Source organism: Lontra canadensis, unplaced genomic scaffold, assembly GCF_010015895.1.
Source record: "Lontra canadensis isolate GAN:19392208 unplaced genomic scaffold, GSC_riverotter_1.0 scaffold213, whole genome shotgun sequence".
In the NCBI taxonomy this organism is placed as follows: Eukaryota; Metazoa; Chordata; class Mammalia; order Carnivora; family Mustelidae; genus Lontra; species Lontra canadensis.
In genome coordinates, this window is record NW_022631207.1 from 195,675 (window position 1) to 218,081 (window position 22,407).

At 40.6% G+C, this 22,407-nt stretch overlaps 1 protein-coding gene across 3 annotated transcripts in view; it reads left to right on the plus strand.

Moving 5' to 3' along the window:
• Window positions 1-22,407, plus strand: part of LOC116861945 (A-kinase anchor protein 6) — a 416,895-nt gene that overhangs the window by 187,334 nt on the left and 207,154 nt on the right. For 2 of the 3 annotated variants that reach the window (XM_032848880.1, XM_032848881.1), the window contains exons 6-7: window positions 16,853-16,949; window positions 18,085-18,251. In XM_032848880.1, the coding sequence (XP_032704771.1) occupies window positions 16,853-16,949; window positions 18,085-18,251 (264 nt within the window). The remainder of the gene's footprint in view (window positions 1-16,852; window positions 16,950-18,084; window positions 18,252-22,407) is intronic. The other variant, XM_032848882.1, reaches the window with a different exon arrangement.

Here is a 22,407-nt window from a genome sequence, read left to right on the forward strand (position 1 = left end):
CATTTCATAATAGCAAGATAAAGATATTCAGTGCTTTATAATGTAAATTGTATTAATTAGAATGTCAACTTTTCACTGGCATTGTTCTGACAGAAATTCTAATCTGTGTTTAAACAGGAGTATATGAACTTTATTTCACATTAAGTGTGCTGTCTTAATTTCTCTTGATTTAATATTTTATGGAAAACACACATTTAGTTTTTGAGGTCCCAGAGGGCATGGGGACATAAAGAGTGCTTTCACTCTAGGCTGTTTGCTGAACGCCAGGCTAGGAGAGTATGAACCAGTGTCTCGCTTCTCTTTGGGAGTTGGCATCGTGGCCTCTTTGTAAACAATTGTTCACTCGTCCTTCTCAGGTCCCTGTTACAAGGTTCCTTCCTTAGCATCCCTGTGTTGGCCTCTGCCTCATTCTAGCCCACACCTATCCACTAGAACTTTCTGTGAGAATGGAATATTCAAGGTTGCTCTGTCCAGCATGGGAGCCACTCACCACACTCATCTGCTGAGCACTTGAAATGTGGCTAAAGCAACTGAAGAGATGAATTTTTAATTCTAATTAACTTACATTTAAATGTAAATTGCCACATGTAGCCTGTGACTACTATATTCTAGCCTTAATAAGTTGCCAAACTCTTTACAGTTGCCCGTAATGAATTGCATGTGTGTATACCTGCCTCATAATGACAGCCTCATCCAAAATGTGGACCCCACCATCCCCTTTGCTACATCCATAGCCAAGAGTCCTTCTTAAAATGTTGTTCCCTTAAAGAACAACCTTGTTGTTGCGTAACGATCAACACTTTCTTGAAATGAGTTTTCTCTATTATCATGTCTAATTATATCAGTTGGAAGAGAGATAACATAGGAATATCTTTATCTCTGCTTAGCAAAGAGTAAGGTACTCCACTCTCCAGACCAGCTCAGTGAATGTTAAGTTCTAATCACAACTTTGACTTCTGAAATTATGAATAATACTGGCTGCCAGTTAGTGGGGGCATAGCGTGCATGGATCGGCAATGATACTTCTGGACAATTCCTGTGTCCCTGCTGTGCGGCGTGCGGTGTCTGTTACTTTAGAAATAGCCTGTTGTGTAAATGTCTCTCAAACAAATTGAGTTACCCTGTGTCTCTGAGGACAATATCTACATTTTCCTCCTGATCAATACTGTCATTTATATTTTTTATTGTATTTCCTTACTATGGTGCTGAGTTAATATTAAGTTGTTCTTCTCAAAAAAAGGCAAAAGAATGTCTGCCTTCCCATAAAGAAAGTATACAACTAAGCCCAGAGATTTAAATCCTTGAATGCAACTTGCAGACGTCATTACTGCTCCTTACTAAGTGGGTGAGTGGTATGGACAAGATTATCCTGTATGTAGAGATAGCTATATGAGTTTCTTGAAACACCTTTGTACATTCTGTAATTTAACACTACATCAACAGATGTATGAGCCCCACAAGCTCACTGTCTTCCCTGGTTTGACAATGGGTTAGAAGAGTTGGCACCCTGCAGTGATTATTTTAAAGAAAAGCAAACATAAAAATAATAACAAAAGTTGTACATTTATATTTTGATACTTAATTCAATTATTTTCCATGATGGTAACCAAGGGTTTTTACCAACACAAATCAATTACAGCTTTACAATACCTTTATGAGAGATATGAAGGAGCTTTATTTTAACTGTAAGAAATACTGTGAAATTGCGATGATACATCAATGATTTTCCATGATAATTAATCATCTGCTTGCAACCCGGGTGCTCCTCTCAAAAATACAATTCCTGTCTTCCTAGAAAATGACATTCTCAGGAAAATATCATTCTGGAAAGGTATTTTGTGAGTACCAAGCATCCCTCTTCTTTGAAAACCACTTTTAAAACAGTATTGTATACATATGTTCTCGGACAGATTCCATTCTTCCTCACTTCTGTCTACTTTTTCTTAAAACAGCTTTATTGGGGTATAATTGGCATATGATAAGTTGTATGTATTTAAAATATGTACATCTACAAGTTTCAACAAATTGTCAAATGTGTACACCCATAAAACCATCTTCGCAGTCAAGATAGTGAATGTAGCCATCCCCTCCAAAGGCTCCCTCACGGCTCTTTTGTAATTCCTTCCTCTCTTCCCTCCTGGCCTTTCCCTGACCCTTAAGCAATCGCTGATCTGCTTTCTGTTACTATGAAGATTGTTTTGTACTTTCTGGAATTTTACATGAATGGAGTCAAATACGATGTGTCCTCTGTCTCTCTCTCTTTCATCTCCTCCCGCCCCCCTGGTTTCTTTCACCTACTTTGATGTTGAGAGTTTCAACTGCTTATTCATTTGGAGTGCTGAGCAATAGTCCACTGTACCAATTTAGCACAGTTTGTTGATCCTTTCATCTGTTGGCGGACATTTAGGTGGTTTCTCTCATCACCTTTCTTAGTGGCTAAAAAACGCAAGTCCCCAGAAGTTACATTTGACTAGATGCGTCATATATAGAAGCGCCATCAGTAGTTCCGGGCAGGCTATGTAGATGTTTTCCTTTAAGAGAATTCATAGTATCTTCAGAGTGAGAGTGCTTATGAGTAATGCAGCAGAGGAGGACAGCAAGGTCTCCCTCTAGAGATTTCATTCCACGTCCATATTTGCTTTTGAAAAGATAACCCTGATCTCCCAAATAGTTCTTATGCATGCCAAACTCACCAGATGGGTGCCACATCATATAAAACCACTTGCAGGAAAACAAATGGGCTGGGTTTCTTTGTTGTTGTTGTTGGTTTGTTGTTGTTGTTGTTATTGTTTAATCTATAGTCGATTAGATGTATAGTAGGAGAAAGCAAAGTCTAGTTAACTCCAGACAGCTGTGCAAGAGTTAGGAAGAAGAACTAAGCACAAGGGCCTGGCTTAAACTTTGGAGCTAAATTTGCATAGGTAGTACCATGTCATACTGGGCAAACATTAACCAGACACATAGAAATAGCATTGGAGGAACAATATTCTTAGTTCAGTTTGATGAATGAGAAAACATGGGTAGAAATGGTGGTGAGGAGTTCATATATATATCAAGCCCCTGTGTGTGCCAGGCAGTTACGTAGGTGCTAGGAATACATGATGAACGAGTTTGGCTTCTTTCTTCCAGGGATTTGCAATCTGAGGGAGATGACCATAGATTAAATGTAGTCATCTATAGAGCCATAAATGATAAATATAATATAATTTTGAGCAGTAAACTTCTTGTAGGATAAGCAAAGTACTGTTAGGAGCACAGAGAGAAGTTTTATTGGTTCTTCCTGAGAATAAAGAAGGCTCAAAGAAATCATTGGATATAGACCTCGCAGGTCATATATGATTTTCTGGTTGGAGAGGGGAGGAGAGGAGATGGGAGGAAATATCATGGGCAGGTAAGGGAGGTGTGGTGAGCCATCTGGTGTGGCTGAGACCAGGTTGGGGTCTTGCAGTTGGGCTGATGGTGAAGGAGATTGAATGTCTTTTTAATGGGTTGAACATTTCTCTGGGAGCAAAGGGACTCCATGAGGGTTTGATTTTACTTTAAAACAGGAGACTGACGTGAATCCACTGTAAATTCCATGGGGGTAGGGTCAGTTTGGCATTGATTAACTAGATGAGGTCCATGGCTTAGAGAAGGAATAACTATGTGCATAATGGAGAATGGGTTTGAGTATAACATTTGAAATATATGCTGGTACAGACAATGTTATCTGGTTTTTAAGATGTGGGTTTTTTTTTTTTAATTTTGGACTCATGAATATATGGATGTTACACAAAATTCTAAAGGTAAACAAAGGAAGGGAGCAAAAAGGTAGAAAGACAAAAGTAAGCCTCCTACCTCTGTCCCCCAGTTACCAATTCTCTTTCTCGGAAGCAACCAGTGTTCCTTGGTTCTTTATATTCTTTCAGAGTTGTTCAAGGTATTTGAAAACAAATGCATTTGTGTACTTCACTTTGTTCCCTTGACTTATGTTACCAATAATTCAAAATCAGCAAATGTAGAACTGACTTTATCCTTTTCAATGGCTGCACAGTGTTCCATTTATGAATATGCCATAATTCACTTAACTGGTTCTTTATTGATGAAAACAGATTGTTTGCAGTCTTTTTTAAAATTATGAACAGTGCCTCAGTGAATATCCTTGAATATTCATCATAGTGCATCATTTAATTCTATCCTTAGAGTAAATACCTTATATGTGAAATTTCTGGGTCAAAGTTAGACATGTTTACAATTTTCATGTGTTGCCAAATTGTCCTTGATAGTGATTGTACCATTTATACTCAGCAGGGCATGAGAATGCCTCCATTGGCCCATCCTTGCTATGAAGTATGTTATCACACTGGTGATCTATGTCCCTTTGATAGTTACAAATAGCATCTCATTGTAGTTTAGTTTGTATTTCTTGTATTTTAAATGGAGTCGAGTACCTCTTCTTATTTTTAGGAGTCATTTGTATTTCTTTTCTGAGAACTCTTTGCTCATATTCTTAGCCTATTTTTTCTGTTGGGTCTTTGGATTTTTGCTTCAAGATTGATGGGAGTTTTATATGTATTAAGGAAATTAAGGAAATGAGTCCCTGGTCTGTGATGTGAATAGAAAGTATGTTAAAAGGACACTATTTGGGGGGTTCTGTCCCAAAAGAACATGGATATCTCAACAGTTTGAGGAATCCAGGGTTCAACAGACATCAAGGCCAGGCTGATAAGCAGCCAGCAGGTCTCTACGTGTGTCAAAAGCATGTTCGGATTCCAGTCCTGGAAGGACCAGTGTGTTCCGGGAGCTTGCTTACCTCGGCATGGGTGGAACAAGCCTAAGATGAGGGAGGCTGTTGTTGAACGCAAGGATGAAATGATGCCTAACCATGGGCAGACTGGAGAGGATGTGGGTCGGGGTTAGGTGGAAGGTAGGTAAGAACAGAGGAGAGCGGGTAGATTAGCAAGAAAGGGATGGATCAGAGTTTTCTGTTTGATGTTCTCTCTTGAATGGTCACAAACCTCATTGCCAATGTCTGTTTCATCTTCCCTACTCTCCCCAAGGCTATTAATGTCCTTGACAGTAGCACAGCAAGGCCTGCCACTCCACAGCTGATGGAAATCTGACCAAGACTTGAATGTATTGAAGAATGTGAAAATTGGCAGACAGCTTCTCTGTGTAGAGTAGAACTGAAACTCTAGGGCCATCTGGGGGTGTGTGGAGCCAGGGAATGTGAACATTACAAGGAGTGTTTACATGGGACAGAAGGGGCAGATGTTACAAAAACTCAGTGACCTGGCTTGGGGGGGCATGTGCTGAAGGTGAAGGAAACTTCATCTTCATTCAGCTGCTGATATTATGGAACTAGTTAAAGGAAAACATTATATTCACTGGAAAAAAAACTCAAACCGTATAAAAGAGCATAAAAATAAAAGTGAAAAATCTTACACTCCCTTGGATAACTTGCATAAACAGTTTGTTCTGTATCCTTTTGCACCTGTTGCTGTAAAAATGCATACATTTTAAGAATTTTAAAAATTCATATTATACATACTGTTCAATGACTTGCTTTTTGTATCTAAAGATATCTCAGACATCCTTCTGTCATTACATGAAGATCTACTACCCATTTTACTTTTAGCAGCTCCTTAATATTTTTTATTGTGTGGATGAGCCACAATTTATATAATCGTTCCCATGATGATGGCCATTTAAGCCGTGTCCTTATTTATGCTTTTGCAAATAATACAGCATTGAGCATTCAGGGTTCTTTTTTGTTGTTGTTGTTTTGTTTTTGTTTTGTTTTGTTTTTTTTAACATTAGTTGAAATTCTCTTCCTTGTCCCATTAGTGGCTGTTGTTTGCAGCAACTCAGAGACCCCATGTAATGAAAGTCTGTTGTAGTCTAGGGACGGCTTTTGCTACAGGTCTGGAAAAGTGTGTAGGGTCCATGTTTATGTGCATACAGAGGTTGAGTATGTGTATATGGGGTAGCTTTTAAAGCCCACCTTCGTGGTTCTTTTTAGGATCAGTACCTGCAATTTGAGGGGGCTACCACAAGGTGGCAGAGAAGCGCCCAAATCCTGCAGACGGTGCTTATAATCTTGGTACCCTTTCTTATAACCCTTGGTAACCTTGGAGGGTTTGAAAATTTTTCCTTACTGTGTCATTACCCTAAGTACTTATAAAGACAGACTGGATTAAACTGATAATGTTCCTGGCTAACAAAATCTCCATACAGATACTTTCATGCATTTATTGTCTACATTTAGAACTTTGTATTGTATCATATTTTTATTAAATAGCTCTCATTTGTATCATTAAAAACAACAACAACAAAATACTTCTCACAGTTTTTAGCCATACAGGAAAATTTCCCAAAGAAAGCTGGTTTTCTTTTGCTTTGCCTTCCTATCTCCACCTCTGCTCCATTTTTCATTGCTTCAAGTTAACAGATGATGGGCACTTCCTGGTGCCCACCTTTCCCTGGCTGTCTTTCTCTGCTGAGATGATGGGCAGCACTGGCCCAAGAAGCCTGAGCTTCACAAGACCAGCAGCTGCCACCGTACAGCAGCGACTGTATTGCTCAGCTAATGGGAGACCGTCAGTTAGACTTCAAAAACCTGAGCTGTGTGAGTTTGGCCGCCACTTCCCTTCGCCTTGCCTAGCAGAGCTGGTGGCCTCATAGGACCTTTGAAGTTCTATTTGCTTGTTCCCCTTGCTTCCCATCAGCTTAAGGTGAAGAGCTGAGAGTTTAGTAGGGAAGCAGCATTACTTCTCTTTGGGGTATTTAAAATACTCAGCTCCCATCCTTGAGTTACTTCCTTTGGTGGCTTGGGAATGGAAAGGTCCGCCAGGCATGCATGCAGGCATTTTGATGTTGATGTGTGGGGACGGGAGGCTCATTTTGGCTATGTAGAAGTCCTGGACCCCGTTCCTTGGCTCATAGGTCTAATTCTGTCCATCTAGGAGACACAGAGTATTATCTTCCGTTTTCAGCTTAAAAGGATTCCTGAATTGTTCAAAGCCCCTGGGAATACACTTTGGCTTGACTCAGTGTTAGGACTTGATCCCGTGATACCCAGCAGTTCTCATCATTTTGAAAATTGTTGGTGGCTAAACATTTGACCAATTTATTATTTTGTTTATTGCTCTTTTTAGGACAGAATGGTTATTTTAAATTAGGATGCCAGGGAAACACTGCATTTATTAAGCACTTCCTACTTAGGGCAGTAATAGGCTAAGTGCTGAAGAGAAGCTTTGTAGACTGGCTTTGTACCATGAGGCTTCCAGCCCAGGCTGCATGTCCATATATGAGCCTATGTGGACAGAAGCCAGTGCGTGACCTAGCTCACCTGAGCAAGGGTGCCGTCGCCTCCCACTGCTCTTCCAGTGTACACCCAGGTGCAGATCCTCCTTAGCCACTGGGTCACATAGGATTTTGGAATCTTGAAGCGGTGCACTCAATGTAAGTAATATTAAGGTGAGAGTTTCAGGCTTGAAACAGATCTGACACAGAAAACAACTGTTACAGTTGCTGAAGATGGTTGTGAAGAGCAAACAAACACGTTGTAGGTGAGGATACTTTGTTCATTTGGAAGGAATCGTGAGCATTTTCCTCGGAGACCTGAGAAGTATATGTGGTGTGCAAAGCTCAGGTGTCCTTAGAGAGGTTGGGTTTCTCCCCATCCACCCAGACTGTCACCTGCTTGAGGGGATAGCTTGTGTGTCTCTTTGCTGTCTCCTCTGACACCCAGCCTTGCATGTGCATAATAGGTACTAAAAATATCTGCTAGATGAATGAATGAACATTTGTAAGAGCAGTGTTACAACCATTACAAGCAGCAAATTGTAACTAGTATTGTAAATCAGCAAACAATAACTGGGAATGTCTGTGAGTTCAATTATTTCCTCTACTATTTCCAAACCAAAATGGACTCTGGTCACAGAGCTTTCTGGGTTGTCTGGTATATTTGTGACAAGAGAAATGCCTATAGAAGGAAAAAACTGGAATGTTCTCTCCTGTTTTCAGGATGTAATTCATTCCCTTTGGTCGAAAACCCAAGGAGAATAAAAATGTTAACTCAGATATTAGAAAGCTTTAAAAAAAATTCCACAGGTTAATGTTGCTCTTTCAAAATACGAAGACGATATGACTAGACAGGATGTTAATGATTTGACATTACAAGATTTATTAAATTTATTTTTAAAGCAGTTTGGTTCCCCCTCTCAAATGCATGAAGCATGTGGGAGTTGGAATAGATCTGCCCCAGGCTGCCAAACAAATTTTTAATGGAAGTGGAGTCCTTCAGGGATTGTCCTAAATCCACATAATATTCTTAAGTCTTGGTGTTTGCACTGGGGCCTGTATATTAGCAGATGTACATGTGAATAATATACTTCTATCCATCCATCACCTCAGTGACTCCACATCTGTAGGGGCTGCTGCACATCAATTATTCCACCGCGGGGGGCAGAGTGATATTTGGGCCAGCACTGACCTCTTTTTCAATCAGAGCCTCAGAGCAGTGTGTTCTGGAAGTCAAACAGTCCCTTTAGAGAGAACCTCTGTTTGTGAATCCATTTGGTCTAATGTGGCCATGCTGGGAAGTCAATGTGATTACCTGTGCCAGGTGTGGAGGTGGCATCCAGAAAAGCAAATGAAAATGTGGTCACTAAGAGGCACTGTCAACATTTAGGGTCTCTCCCATGTATCTAATTCTTGCATGAGGTATTAACAAGTTGATCAGCAAAGAATGTCAACCTTAGTAAAATACATTTGGCCTTCCACACACAGCAAAATGCAACTGTTTATTTGAAAGAAATTGTGATTTGTTTGAAGAACTGAACTTCCCTTCAAATTCTTGGGCATGTTTTTATTATCTGAGGTTTCAGGAAGAAAGTCTCCTTAGGAGGAATGAGGACTTTTTGTCTTTATATCTTATTGCCTCCTCCTTCTTCTTCTTCATCTCCTTCTCCTCCTCTTCCTCCTTCTCCTCCTTCTTCTTTTAAAGTAAACAAAGTTTTTATAATGCTTCTCTTTTTGATCATAAACTTATAATTTCTTTTTCAAGAGTTTTATAGTGCTTTCAAATTTTTTAAGCTTCTGATATTATACCTGGAGGTGTGTTGCGTATTGTCATAACTGATAAATCAGTGACAAATGTAGCTACTTCATTTCGTTGGGGAGATATACAATTGTGGTGGTGGCTGACCATTTATTTAATTATGTGGTAAATACCATATGATGAGAGGGTAAAGTTAAATTGATGATTTGGGCTATCTCAGCCAGGGTACAGTTTATATGGCAATTACACTGGGGTCATCTAAGTGTAATTGGCAAGTAATTTTGTAAGCGAAGGAACATGACAGCTCATTTACATGGTGTTCACTGAGTAAAATTTGGGGACATTTATCAACCACTTCCAAGCGAAGAGTGACTATACCAACATCTCCCAAAGTGCCATGTGCAGTTTGAAAGCTTCATGGAAGGTTTTTGGTATGAATCTTTATTTATTCTGTGTGCCAGGCACCATTTGAGGCACTGTGGATTCAAGAATGAGTGAGAAGAAATTCTAGGAACTCATGGCCGGGAAGAACATACATCACCAGTTAGTTATCCAGCATGGTAGCAAGTAGTTGTTTGAGCTCTGCACATGTCCTGGGGATACTTAGGAGAATGTGCAAACTGGTAGGATAGAAGAAAGTCAGGGAAAACTTGCTAGAGAGATTGACCCCTGAAATGAACCTTAAAAAACGAGCAGGTCTTAGCCAGGGGAATGGGGGGGACTGTCCATACCAGTCCTTACCACAGGTACCAGCAAGAGCAGAATCTCAGAGGTGTGAGATGGCTGGTGTAAGCTGGAAACTTGAAGCATTTCAGGCGCATTTCAAGCAGACATGGGACCTGAGAAGTAGACTTGGTTGGGATTTGAGAGGGCTCTGTAGGTCATGCCAGCGGCTGGACCTTATCCTACAATGAAGGAGCATCTTTTCCGGAGTTGTTTTGGAGGCAGGCCATTCTGTGTAATGAAATGGTTTTTCTTGAACTATTATGATAGGCCGGACTGTGTTCTACTGGTGATCTCCTGAAGTAATCACAGCACTCTCCTGAAGTAGGCACTAACATTTCTCCCTTTTTACAGTTGAACAAACTGAGTAACCAGAGGTTCCCCACAGTGACACAGTGGGTGGGTGATGGAGGAGTTGAGATTTGAACCCAGGCCGACCAGCTCCAGAGACCATGCTGTCACCAGCACCCACGTGCTGTCATGGCCTCCTTGACACAATTGACTGCAACTAAGATGCACACCCTCCATCCCCCATTAGATAGTGAACTCTGAGAGGTCAGGGGCTATTTACCTTGTTCGTAGCCACATCCCATGTACTTAGGACAATGCCTGCGCCTTCACAGGCAGGCCACAAATAAGGAATAAATGTGGTTTTGAGGGGCCATGACCAAAGGCCGTTGAAGTCAACCTGGCAAGAGATGATGATGAGGGCCTGACTTAAAGGCAGTGTTAGTCAATATGGAAGAGTTGAGGTTGGAGAAATTAATTGGCAGGGCTTGATGATTGATTGGACGTGTGGATTTTGTTGGCATATTCTCACAATGTTTCTGATTTCCAACTCCCACACTGCGGAGATGACTTGGCAAAAGAATTTGAAGCAGAGGAAGGCTCGTGCTGCTTTGCACAGAGCTCTTAAATTCCTGAGAAGAAATGTTGCGGACTTGGGATGAGAAGATAGAAGAAACTTCCCTGGAGATAGTTAAAAATAGAATGAACACATCTGCCCAGGATGGTTGAGGGACGGAGCTGCCCTGGGGTAGATGAATGGTTAGATGGCCTTTGGGATTCTTCCCCCTTTGAAAATTTTCTAGTTTAGAATAAATAAAAAGCCTCCCAAGCCACCTATCCTGAACCGTCTGGCTGAAAGATAAAATCAGCGCGTCCAAGGACTGGAAAATATTGAGTCCAAATGCCTGGACTGTAGATAAGGAAACAGAAGCCCAGAAGGGTTAGATGCTTTGCCCAAGAGCACACACTCGAGGCAGGAGGAAGCCCCAAATCATTGGCCTCTCTGTCCGGGCAGCCTAGGCCCCATCTCAGATGGCAGCATCTATGTTTGGGCGCCCTCTGTGGGCAGACCTGTGCTGGGCGGTGACACTGGAGAAAGACCATGTGGTCTATGCACCTGCAGAGTTCAGAGAGCCTCAACGGGAAGTGCTCCTTGTCGCCTGAAGTCACCGTAAAGTACCATTTCCCGCAGACCACATTTGGAAAAGAGAGAAAATGAATTTAAAAGTCGTAATGATTTTTCTTTGGTCCCACTTATTTCCGGGTGCTGCTTCAGTGCTTTACAATCATTATCTCTAATTCTCGCAATAACCTAGAAGTCAGTATTATTTTCATCTTCTGTTGTAGAAAGCCGAAGCACAGAGAACCCCTTCCGTGAGACCAGGCTACATTAACTCCAGGTCCTACCCTGCACAAATGATGTTAACATTTTGTTGTGTTTCCCCGCGGACTTCTGTTTCCATGCACTGGGACTATTCATTTGTATAGCTCTACTGCTGTCACAGACACCATTCTGAATCTTCATTTTTTTGAGCTTGCAATACATTCTGTGTATTTTTCATGTGATTTCACAATCTTAACTTGAATGGCTATGTAATAACTTGTCCAGTTTTTTGGAGGTTCTTAAACAAAGAACTGTTATACTCATAAAAATCTTTCAATTCTTGATACATATGGCATTTACAAGGTATATTTTGTATTTTGAGGACCACATGATCATCCTCTGTTGTTGGCATTGGGGAGAGGAGAAGAGTAGCTTCCAGCTGCTACCCAGGGGATCGGGGCTTTCTTCCTCACCAAGAGCCTGTGGGAACACAGGATGGTGTAGGCATGGCTTAGAGGGGACCCCGGTGGAGATAGCCTAAGGCAGGTAGCATGTGACTTTTTAAGCCTCTGCTTTTCTGACTGAACACACATTCTTCCTCCTGCCCTTGTTAAAAAAAAAAAAAAGGAAAAAGAAAGCAAGTTTTCATTTTCTTAGGGTAGTAAAAATCTTTTGTGTGAAGAAAAAGTGTCATCAAGTGCCTTATTCATCAGCATATATACCATCTCTTTAAAATGACAGTGGGAGTAAAAGTTCATCAGTTCAATATGTCTTTCACATCGGGAGACTCCTGACTAATAACCTCTGGTATTTATCATCAGAACAGCCAAGGAACTAAATTCTGGCACACGCTGCTCTCACACACTGAGAAAAACTTTAAAAAGACAGAAGATTTTCTCCATTTTTTTCTACTTTCATTCATTTAGAAGAAAAGCATACCTTTTTTTAATTAAAAAAATTATGAGCATGCAGAAACATCTGGCCTGTATTACCATAGCAGCCTCCTTAATGGCCTGCTTGTCTCCAGTCTGCCCTTTTAAAATCAACTCAGCACAACAACCAGAGAGAGCTTTCTAGAACAGAGAACTGCGCCCATCCGTTTCCAGTGTTCTGACATCTTCTTCCCTGACTCTTTCATGGCCCTTGGAGTTAATGACCACATATCACAGCTTCCGCCTCTCCCGCTAATACCCTGTCCCAGCCACACCTACCTGCCTTCGGCTTCCTACTTCCTGCTACAATAAATGCTGTCTCCAGGCCTGCATACAAATTAGTCCTTTCTCCACTAGCTCTCTTCAAGGCTCTGCAGAACCTGGCGCCCAGCTTGGGATCCCATAGCACCTATCCAGCACCTGCCACACTTGTACAGAATACAGCCCACACTCTTGGTTTTACTTGGCCAGCGTGATACTTTAATTTAAAAAAAAAAAAATCTCATTGGGTAGGGCATATTTCTATTCATTTTGCTTAAGGTCCTTCCATTCTCTCTTAGACACCAAACCCTGATTCCACATTTATGCTATGCTGAGTCCTATGATGCTACTGGCTTTTTTTTTTTTTATCTCTTTCACCGAAAAGACTATATGCTGCATGTGCCCAGATTGTATATTGTGTATTGTTATCTTTTGTATCTCTAAGCCAGGCAAAGACTGCCCAGTAAATATCTACTAATTCATGCGCTTAAAAAAATTGAAATTGGTCAGGAAAGACTCAATAACTCATTTTCGGCCTCTTTGATTGTTCACCAACATCTCAATACTCATGGACATCAATGGACCTGGCAGACATTAACAGTATTTCATTGGACGATTGAAAGTCTGTGTTCATGAGACAATGCTGCTAAGGTTGAGCCACTTTCGATCTTTAAGCCTCTGAATGTGAGTATGGTCTTTCCCACTATTTCCTGTGCCAGGAGATCCAAATCTTGTGAGCCCTCATGAGCAGTCATTCTTCACTCTTGTCATAATTTTGTCCACCAAGGTGTACATTTCCTTGATTTCATTTCATATCCACATGACTGCCATACTCCCATCAAACGGGGCTTTTCAGAAATTTGAATAGAATAGGATTAGAGGTAGTATTTTATCTGTTTTATAAAGTCTGATCATGGTCAAAGTAGAATTGGTATAAATTTCGATCCTGCCAAGTTGTAGTGCACCCAGATCTATCTAAGGTGGTGGAGCTAGAGGTTGCAGGTGTGGATATACCCATTCGTCAGCCTCTGATGTATCATCTCTTTGATAATCCAATCCTTTGTCCCAGTCACTGTATTTTCCATTTCCTTAGTTGTTCTCTTCTAGGTGTTCAATTATATGCTGCTTTAAAGACACTAAAAAAGATCTGGAGTTTCCTAGAACCCAGATTACTCATATTTAAGGAGTGTCACATATCATTGACACAAGAACGTGGTACCCACCTATGATAATGTTGTTGCCATAAATTAAATCTTCAGAGAATGCCCTGCATTTTCAGGGAATGCTGTGGATGTTGCAGAGGGATATCTGGCATTGCTGAGGGAATGTGTTAGGAGCACAAGAATGGAAATGTGTTCAAGTATCAGGTTCAAGGAAAAAGAAAATGAAAGAGGAAGAGAAGCAAATCCTTCCATCTAAGCTTCCTTCCCTCAGGAAGAGGTGGGGACAGAATGGGGATTGCTTATTACAGAATTCTTTAGTGGCCAGAAATTTCATTGACAATTTTGTTAATGTGCCCACATGGCTGCCTTCTTGGCGGTCCATTATGAATTCCTTAGTTGATATTATTAATGGTTAATGGATGCACCTGAAAATCAAGCAATATTGTACTATTTGGGAAATAGATATATTAAATGGGTCTTCTCTACAGCATCAAGCTTATCAGCTTATCTTTTTCCTAATAATGAATACCTCATCTCTTCCACTTTCCTAATCAAATGCTTCCACATCATCTTGAGGCAGAACCAGACCCAGCTGCATCTATTCTATACTCTTGGCTTCAATTATGTCAAATTATCCAACCTACTCACAGGTCCTTAGGTTCTCTTTTGCTCTGAGACATAGGCCTGATGCACCTCTTCAGAAGCTCATGATTACTAACCATTCAGCACAAGTCTGTTGTAAGTAAACAGAGAATCAGAGAGAGCACGAGGCTAAATTTACAGTTATAAGGAAATCTCAAGAACAGGTTTCTTCCTAAATTGTGGCACTTTCACATTGATCTCAAGTGTTTTTCTTTTCCTTGTCCCTTCTCCCTGAAACATACATGAACCTTATTGCACATGGCCTTGCTTTAGAGTTGAGGATATCTACTGCAGTGGCAAAAAGTATATGCAGTCATATTTTGGCTATAAAGTAATATTTAATTTTTCATGGAGCTCATAGTGTTTGTGTTGACCAGAAGCATTAGGCTTCCCATACTTTGCCGTACTTTATTTTATTCAACCATATACCTTTGGCCGAAAAAGGACAATACGAGAAAGAGTAAACAGCCTGTGAGGAAACTTACCATTGTTTTTCTTCTGTCATATTTGGCTAAAACTTCCCTGTTTTTTATGCCTCTAGTCAGATGAAATCGTTCACCATTTTGGAGTCAAACACTTTTTTTTAGTCAAAATTCTTATCTTTATACTTCATACTCTGATCTGTCTGTCCCCATCTCCTTCATATCCAGTTTCTTTTAACCTGCTTTTTCCTCTCAGCTTTAAAAAGAAGACCCCTTTTTGCCACTAAGAAAAAGAGAGCCCAGAGTCACTCCTGAACATCCGCGATGGCTTGAGCTGCACTTTGTTCTCCTAGGGACATGTTTAGCTGCCCTTTGATGCCAGAGGCCATGTTTTAAACCCCTTAAGTCACTATCAGTCCAGTGTACAGAACAGGCATGATGCATGGTTCCTAAACGAACGAATGAATGTACCTAACTTTACAGTTTTTGGTGGTTTAACCTCTTTCATCCAAATTACATTCTAACTGGGTTTGTATCATCATGAGATTGTGTTAAATATTCTTTTTTTTTAATTTTTAAATTTTTAAAATATTCTTTTAATTTTTTAAAAGATTTTATTTATTTATTTGACAGAGAAAGATCACAAGTAGGCAGAGGCAGGCAGAGAGAGAGAGAGAGGAGGAAGCAGGCTCCCCGCTGAGCAGAAAGCCCGATGCGGGGCTCAGTCCCAGGACCCTGGGATCATGACCTGAGCAGATGGCAGAGGCTTTAACCCACCGAGCCACCCAGGCGCCCCAAGCTTGTGTTACTTAACACTAAGCTTAGGGCTCTGCATACAGCTATTACTCAAGGAATCATCAGTGACAGCAAAATATATTGTATATTGTGGAGCTCTGTCATGGAGAAGCCAACATTTGGCATGTAGTATTTCAAATTCATGTCCTAATTAGTCAACTCAAGGAATTGATTTTCACCCTGAAGACTAGCCATTGACTCAACAGATTGGTTGTTAGGATTCTTCTCCACTGGACCTGCTGTGGTAGGAATGCCTTCTAACATTCCAGAGGTGGGAACACTTTGGAAAGCCACCCGTGTTTCTTGAAATACCTAACTGGAAGCCTTCCCCTTCAGAGAGTGCTGTTGATCCAATTTGACAGATATCCATGATTTCTGCAAATCTGTTGAACATCTTCCATGTGACCTGAGTTGGAGATGAATGTGAAACTTGAATTTCTTTAAAATTGCTTATAATTTGGTAGCAGAGTGTAGAAATAGAGCAGGATACAGGTGATAAATTCTGTAGTAGAAACACATGTAAGAGCAGGGAGAAAGGAGTCTGCAACTCCACGTAAGGCAACAGAGAAGGCTTCCTGAAAGCAATGGCCCTGAGTTGGGATTCAGCCATACCAGCACTTGCTGGGTTTTGGAGGATGGTCATGAGTGAAAAATGCCCCTGATGTGCCTGACATATTCATTTTTCAAGCAGAATCACATTGTAAGAAATAAGCTTTTAAAAATCAAAGATTTGGGAAGCATTTGACTCCTCAGTACAGTACTCGGTCCACCTGATGTTCTCTGGTTTGTGTGATATCTGAGAAACAGCCGAGTCCAACCCTTACTCTATTAATGGATTTAGATATACGCACATAAGGCTAATATATTTTACGCTGCCAATTTTTTTATGGTTTCATAAATAGTGCTATCACTAACATTTTTAAAAAGTGAAGAAAAGAGCTCATATGTGCTGGTACAAATTCAGTATATTTTATAGAGCACTGCTTCTCCTGATATAGCCTACGGGATGTGACTTTTCATAAAAACCTAATGAATTTCTAGATTTGTCAGCTGTTTCCAAACAGATGCACTCTGCTAATCTAACGGAAACATTTTGAGCCCAGATCCCAAATATCAATAGCTTTTAGTATTGCAAATTAGTTTGTCTATTGGGTAAATTGGGCTGTGTGGTTCTTGATAAAAAGTAGCAAGTAATTTTGTATGGATGTTTTATGTTTAACTGCTTTGCCAGGGTTTGATGCTCATATTTTTCCTTGCAGAGTTTTAAGTTGAATGTAGACAGTCACTGTGCTCTCAAGGAAGCTGTGGAGGAGGAAGGACACCAACTTCTCGAGCTTATTGCATCTCACAAAGCAGGTAAATCCTCCTGAAATATTGCAAGCCTTTATGTCTCCAGACTATTAAGAATGAAGAAGCATTGCTGTAAATTACTGCATATATTCACTTCCTTATGTATTATTAATATTTACATTATCAGATTGACCTTCAAGATTTATAAATGTTTCATATACTGCATACAATGCTGTGATACTTATACGATGAAATACTGCCTCCAAATGGTCTTTTCATTTTATTTTGGGCTTGCTGTTCGCCTGAGTTTCAATTGAAATCACATTCCTGGAAACTTCACATTGACATGCTTTTTGATGTAGGTGCCCTGGAAATAACATTAAGATAATGAATGAGAATTGTGCAAATAGTTATAATGCATATGCATTAGGGTACTTATAGATATCATTACCGATATAAGGCCGGCGGACGAGATACATCCGATTATTTCCCTGCCAGTTCTCACACGTGAACATTTTGCATGTTTTTTTGCTGGTCATTGCATTAGCAGAGTTTTGGCCTTAAACCAACTCTTGCCCAGTATTAATGTATTTATGAGGAACAGATTATAAATAAAAAATAGTTTTGTCATTTGGTAATACTTACCCTGGTAGTAAAAGACCGTAAGACAGGGTGAATTATAATCTGGCTCTTGCTTTGAGCTTACTACAGCTAAATAAGGAAAGAGCAGCATTAATCGGACATGCTAAGGGAAAGGACTGCTGTCTTAATTCTGGCCCATTTACCGTATTCCTCATCGAGTTCACTTTGCCTATTTCTGTGCATCTTTCTGATCACTGTGAAGTCTCCACACGGATACACACAGGGCCTTCTCTTTGGAAAGTGAAGCTTTGGTGTCAGTAATTTTTATACTTGGTCATTTTTGTTCAACATGCATTTTTTTAAGTCAATGCACAGAAGCTAAGTCGATTCCCGCCCAAGCATCTCTGTGGTGATCCTGTTTTTGTGTCCTTATGCCTTCTGTGAAGGCAAAATCCCCCAGCCCCTCTCCTGGGGGACAAATGCTTATATGGCAGGTGATAATGGTTGTTTAAAATTAGGCTTACTGTTTGAAATATTCATCTAATTTCCTGGCTAAAAGACAATCCTGGGTAAAAAATGCAGTTGAGCCTGTAACTTGTGTTTTCCCCTCCTTTTGGAGAAGGGCTGAAGGACATGCTGCGGATGATTGCAAGCCAGTGGAAAGAGCTGCAGAGGCAAATCAAACGACAACACAGCTGGATTCTCAGGGCTCTGGATACCATCAAAGCTGAGATTCTGGCTACTGATGTGTCTGTGGAGGGCGAGGAAGGGACTGGAAGCCCCAAGGTAAGTGGCTTGAAGTTTGCCTGATTTCCTCTCATTTCTGCCTTCTTTTGAACTAGGCACCACTGAAGTTTTCTCTCCACCCTGAAGGCTTTTTGTTTCTACTGGGTAAACTTTGTCTATCTATTTCTATATCCATCCATCTATCTATCTGTCTCTAAATCTACTTGGATATGTAGATATACAGAGACAAAGGATAAACAAAATGAAATGGCTTAGTTTAAAACAATAAAAAAAAAAAAAGGCTACAACTTTCAAGTTTTCCAGGAAGAGGAGTTTTTGTCAAAAGTGGCAGAGTAGGAGGGGGACGATACTTTAGGGGTAGGAGAAAGGGGGACATAAAACATTTAGTAAACAAAACATAAAGCATCTTTAACATGAATAATCAGAATGGTTTTAAATTGTTTTGTTGCAACTATAAATCACTATAATCAGTGCAATCACTCAGCTCTGACATCCATTAGCCGCTTGGTTACAGCAAATTAACAAAGAAGAGAGAAAGTGATTCATTATCTCATTCCTGTTAATGACTATCAGATGCATTGCCTAATTAGGGGATGGTCATTGTAGTGGGAAGAAGGTCATATGCTTTGCTACAAATCTTTTTGCTCTGAGTGTAAGTTCTCCATAATGGTGCATGCACCAAATACAACAAGTACTTTAAAAACAAGTATTGACATGTTTTGGTTATTTTTTTAGATTTGTAAAATAACCCATAAAGCATATGCAATTAAACTTTAAACGAGGCACCTTTTAATACAATGCACTGCTGTTCCAAAGGTATCTTTGGACTCAGGATGTGTAAAATAATTTTATTAATTTGATATTTTCATGTAATCTCTCTTTTGTATTTATCCTTTTTGTGAAAGTACATGCAGAAAACCAGTCTCATAATAGACTCAGCGTTGAAACATATTGCAACGTGGGGGGAAATAGATTTAAGAGTTCAGGGTTTCTATTCCTGGCATGGACAAAGTAATTAAACCATCATCAAGTCACATTTATTCAGCATCCATGTGGATTGGCATTGTGCTAAATGTATACAGAGCAAGTTAAACGAACCCTTTACCTTCTTAGACTCACATTCTTCAGGAGAAACCCCACCCATCCTGCAATGGTGAGACCACGTAGCCAGGGAAAAGCTCGAAAGATTTATAGCTTTGGAACCTCAAACAACAACCTTTAACTTATTTGTTGGAAACAGAGAATGGAACGATGAGCTCAGTTCCACTTAAAGAAGGCTCCTCGGAGGAGGTTACATTTCAGGAAATACTCGGAGGAAGGAAGAGCCGGGGCTTGGCACATGAGCACACATTCTAGAAAGTGACGTGATGAAAGGATCAAAGCTGGAACTAATAATATGGAAGGGAGAATGTATTCAGCAGATTTCTCAGGGCAGAAGTAGAGCCCTCTCTAGGAGCAGGCTGCAGGGAGACGTTGGTGGGGCTAAGAATGCTTTGGCTGGGGTTGCAGGGCAGTGATGATGAGAAAAGATGCAACTCAAAAGTCTGTTGTGTTCTATTTATTTATCAAAGCATACTCATTGCTTCCTTTTAAAAAGCTATCCTGTATTGGATATATTCTACATCCCAGTTGTGATTCTCAGCACTTCTGTGGATTCTTTCGTTTAATTCTCACAACAAACCTCTCTGGTAGTCCCATGTTATCCTCAGTGGAGAAAAAGGAGGCACAGAGAAGTTAAGTAACTTGCCAAAGGTCACACAGGTCCTAAGTAGCAGAACTCACATTTGAATATAGCCCTTTGGCCCCAGAGCCTGTGTGGATAGTGACTAGAAGACTGCCTCTCACTGGCCCTGCTCAGGGCCAGATATGCTGGTGATGAACGATTAAGTCTCAGGACCTGCCTCATGGAGCTTTATAAATGGTGATGTGCTGTGAAAGAAAAGGGAGCAACCAGAGCTTGCGCTGGGAGAAGTGATTTAGATCAGGACGTCAAGGAGGGCTTCTCTGAGGAGGCATTCCGTGAGTAGGCCAGTGCAGTTGGAGAGACAGAGAGAGAAAGAGGAGGGTCTGAAGGAAGCTGGGTGGCCTATGGTCACAAAGGGAGGGTTTTGTAGTGAGGAGGGAAATGACATCATTGATTGGCTGCATAAAAAGCTGTTCCTGGCTGTGGTGTGGACCATGGGTGGGTGGAGTCAGGTTAAAGGCTGAGGAGGTGCCAAAGAGGAACTGCAGAGATGGGCCAGTCACCTAAATTAATAAAAGACTGGGGGTAAAAATGAGTAGCTGTCTTCACCAGAACCAATTTGAGTTTGATACTTTGAAATCAGCTCATTTTGGGGGCTGTATATTGAGAAGGGAGTAAAGAAGTAACCGGATGAAGAGAAAGTATTCTCCAAGGAGAGGCAGTGTTAGCATTTCTCAAAGAGAGGAGCACCTGCTCTAGCCCAGCTTTGAGAGGTCAGAACCTCCTTGCTGGGGCCCCAGAATCTGCATTGCACAAGCTCCCAGAGAAGCACTGTTGTATAGGCTCTAAGAGGCCCTTTTCCTGCGGGGGCTACAGGATTCTCAACAACCGGGATCCCCACAGAGCATGAAAGAAAGTCTTATAACAGCAAACAATTAATATCAACCAAATGTTTAAAACAGGGACAGGCTAATTAAATCATGCTTCATCTTATCCTAATGAAAGGTTATACAGCCATTTAAAATAGTATTCTAGAAGAGAATTTTAAAACATTGGTAAAATCCTCTAATATGCAATTAGATATTTTTAGATACCTCTAAATTTTCCAAATCTCTACCATGAGTAAAAATTTTAATTAGAAAAATACAGAATATATATATAAAATACAAGAATTAAGAAGTGATTTAAATGGTAAAATGGGTGACAATCACCTGTGGGGACTTGAGATATAAATTTAAATTACTTCAGGAGGAAGGATAAATACATCCGGTTCTTAATGATTTGGGTGCCTCACTTCTAAAGAAACAACGACAAAAACCTCTCTGTTTGAATCATCCCAAAGTCCCAGTGTCTTCCTGCTCAGAGTCCCATCAGTTTACAGAGACTAACCTAAGTATTCTTCGTGAATACTATCTCTGTGTCAAGCATTCTGTGTCACATGTGTGCAGAGTTGTACCACTACAAACAGCTCCTGGAGAGGTTTCTATAGGTTTTGGCAGCCGTGGAAGCTGTGGGAGGTACGGAGAGTTTGACTCTGACCTGGCAGAGCCAGCAAAATCCTAGGCCTTCTACCTCTCAACTAGCTTTCTCTCCCCAGTCTGGGCTGAATTTTCTCTGGACAAATGAACTCCTCCATAGTCAAGGGTGAAGGTGAAATCCATTTAAGACAAAGGTAATATATTTCTAATTTAAGCCTAGGAAACTATGGAGAAATCAGTATGATTATTCTTTCTATCTGTTTAATATCCACGACCTGCCTGCTTTCCTCTGTGGGGCAAACACAGAGAGTATCAGGGGAGGCCCAGACTCTGGCTGATGTCAGACTGCCTGAGTTCCACTCGGGGCACTCGCTAGCTGGGTGTCCTTGGGAGAACAACGTTACTTCTCTGTGTCTCAGCTTCCTCATTTGTAAAATGGAGGCCCTGATAATAACCCCCTCAAATGGGCTGCGGTACAGATTAAAGAGCTGATGTATTTACAGTGCTCACAACAGTGCCTGGCATGTGGGAAATCCTAGATAAGGGTAAATGGACAAGTTTTCATTTCTGGTGGTGGAGACAGTAAACCAATAATTATAATAGAATCTGATAGATACTCTACATTAGATAGGTATGCAGCACTCTGAGTTCACAGGGAAGGAAATAATGAACCCTGTTTGGGGGTCTCAAAAGAAAGATTTACAGGGGAGTTGATGTTTTAAATGAGGGGTGGGAAGGATTTTTGCCAGCATGAAGATAATGAAAAGGGAAGATTTACAGGGGAGTTGATGTTTTAAATGAGGGGTGGAAAGGATTTTTGTCAGCATGAAACATGTGCAGAGACCTCAAGGTGTGAAACGTGTAGTGTGGCTGGAACATGGGATCTTATTGTGGATGAGAAGTAGGCTGGCTTGCCACTGTACCAAGGCTCACAATGTGACCAAAAAGTAAAATAATAAAATAAAATAACCCTTAATGATCAGTGATTTGGGCAGTAATTCTTCATATATTTGTAATTGACATTGTTCAAACC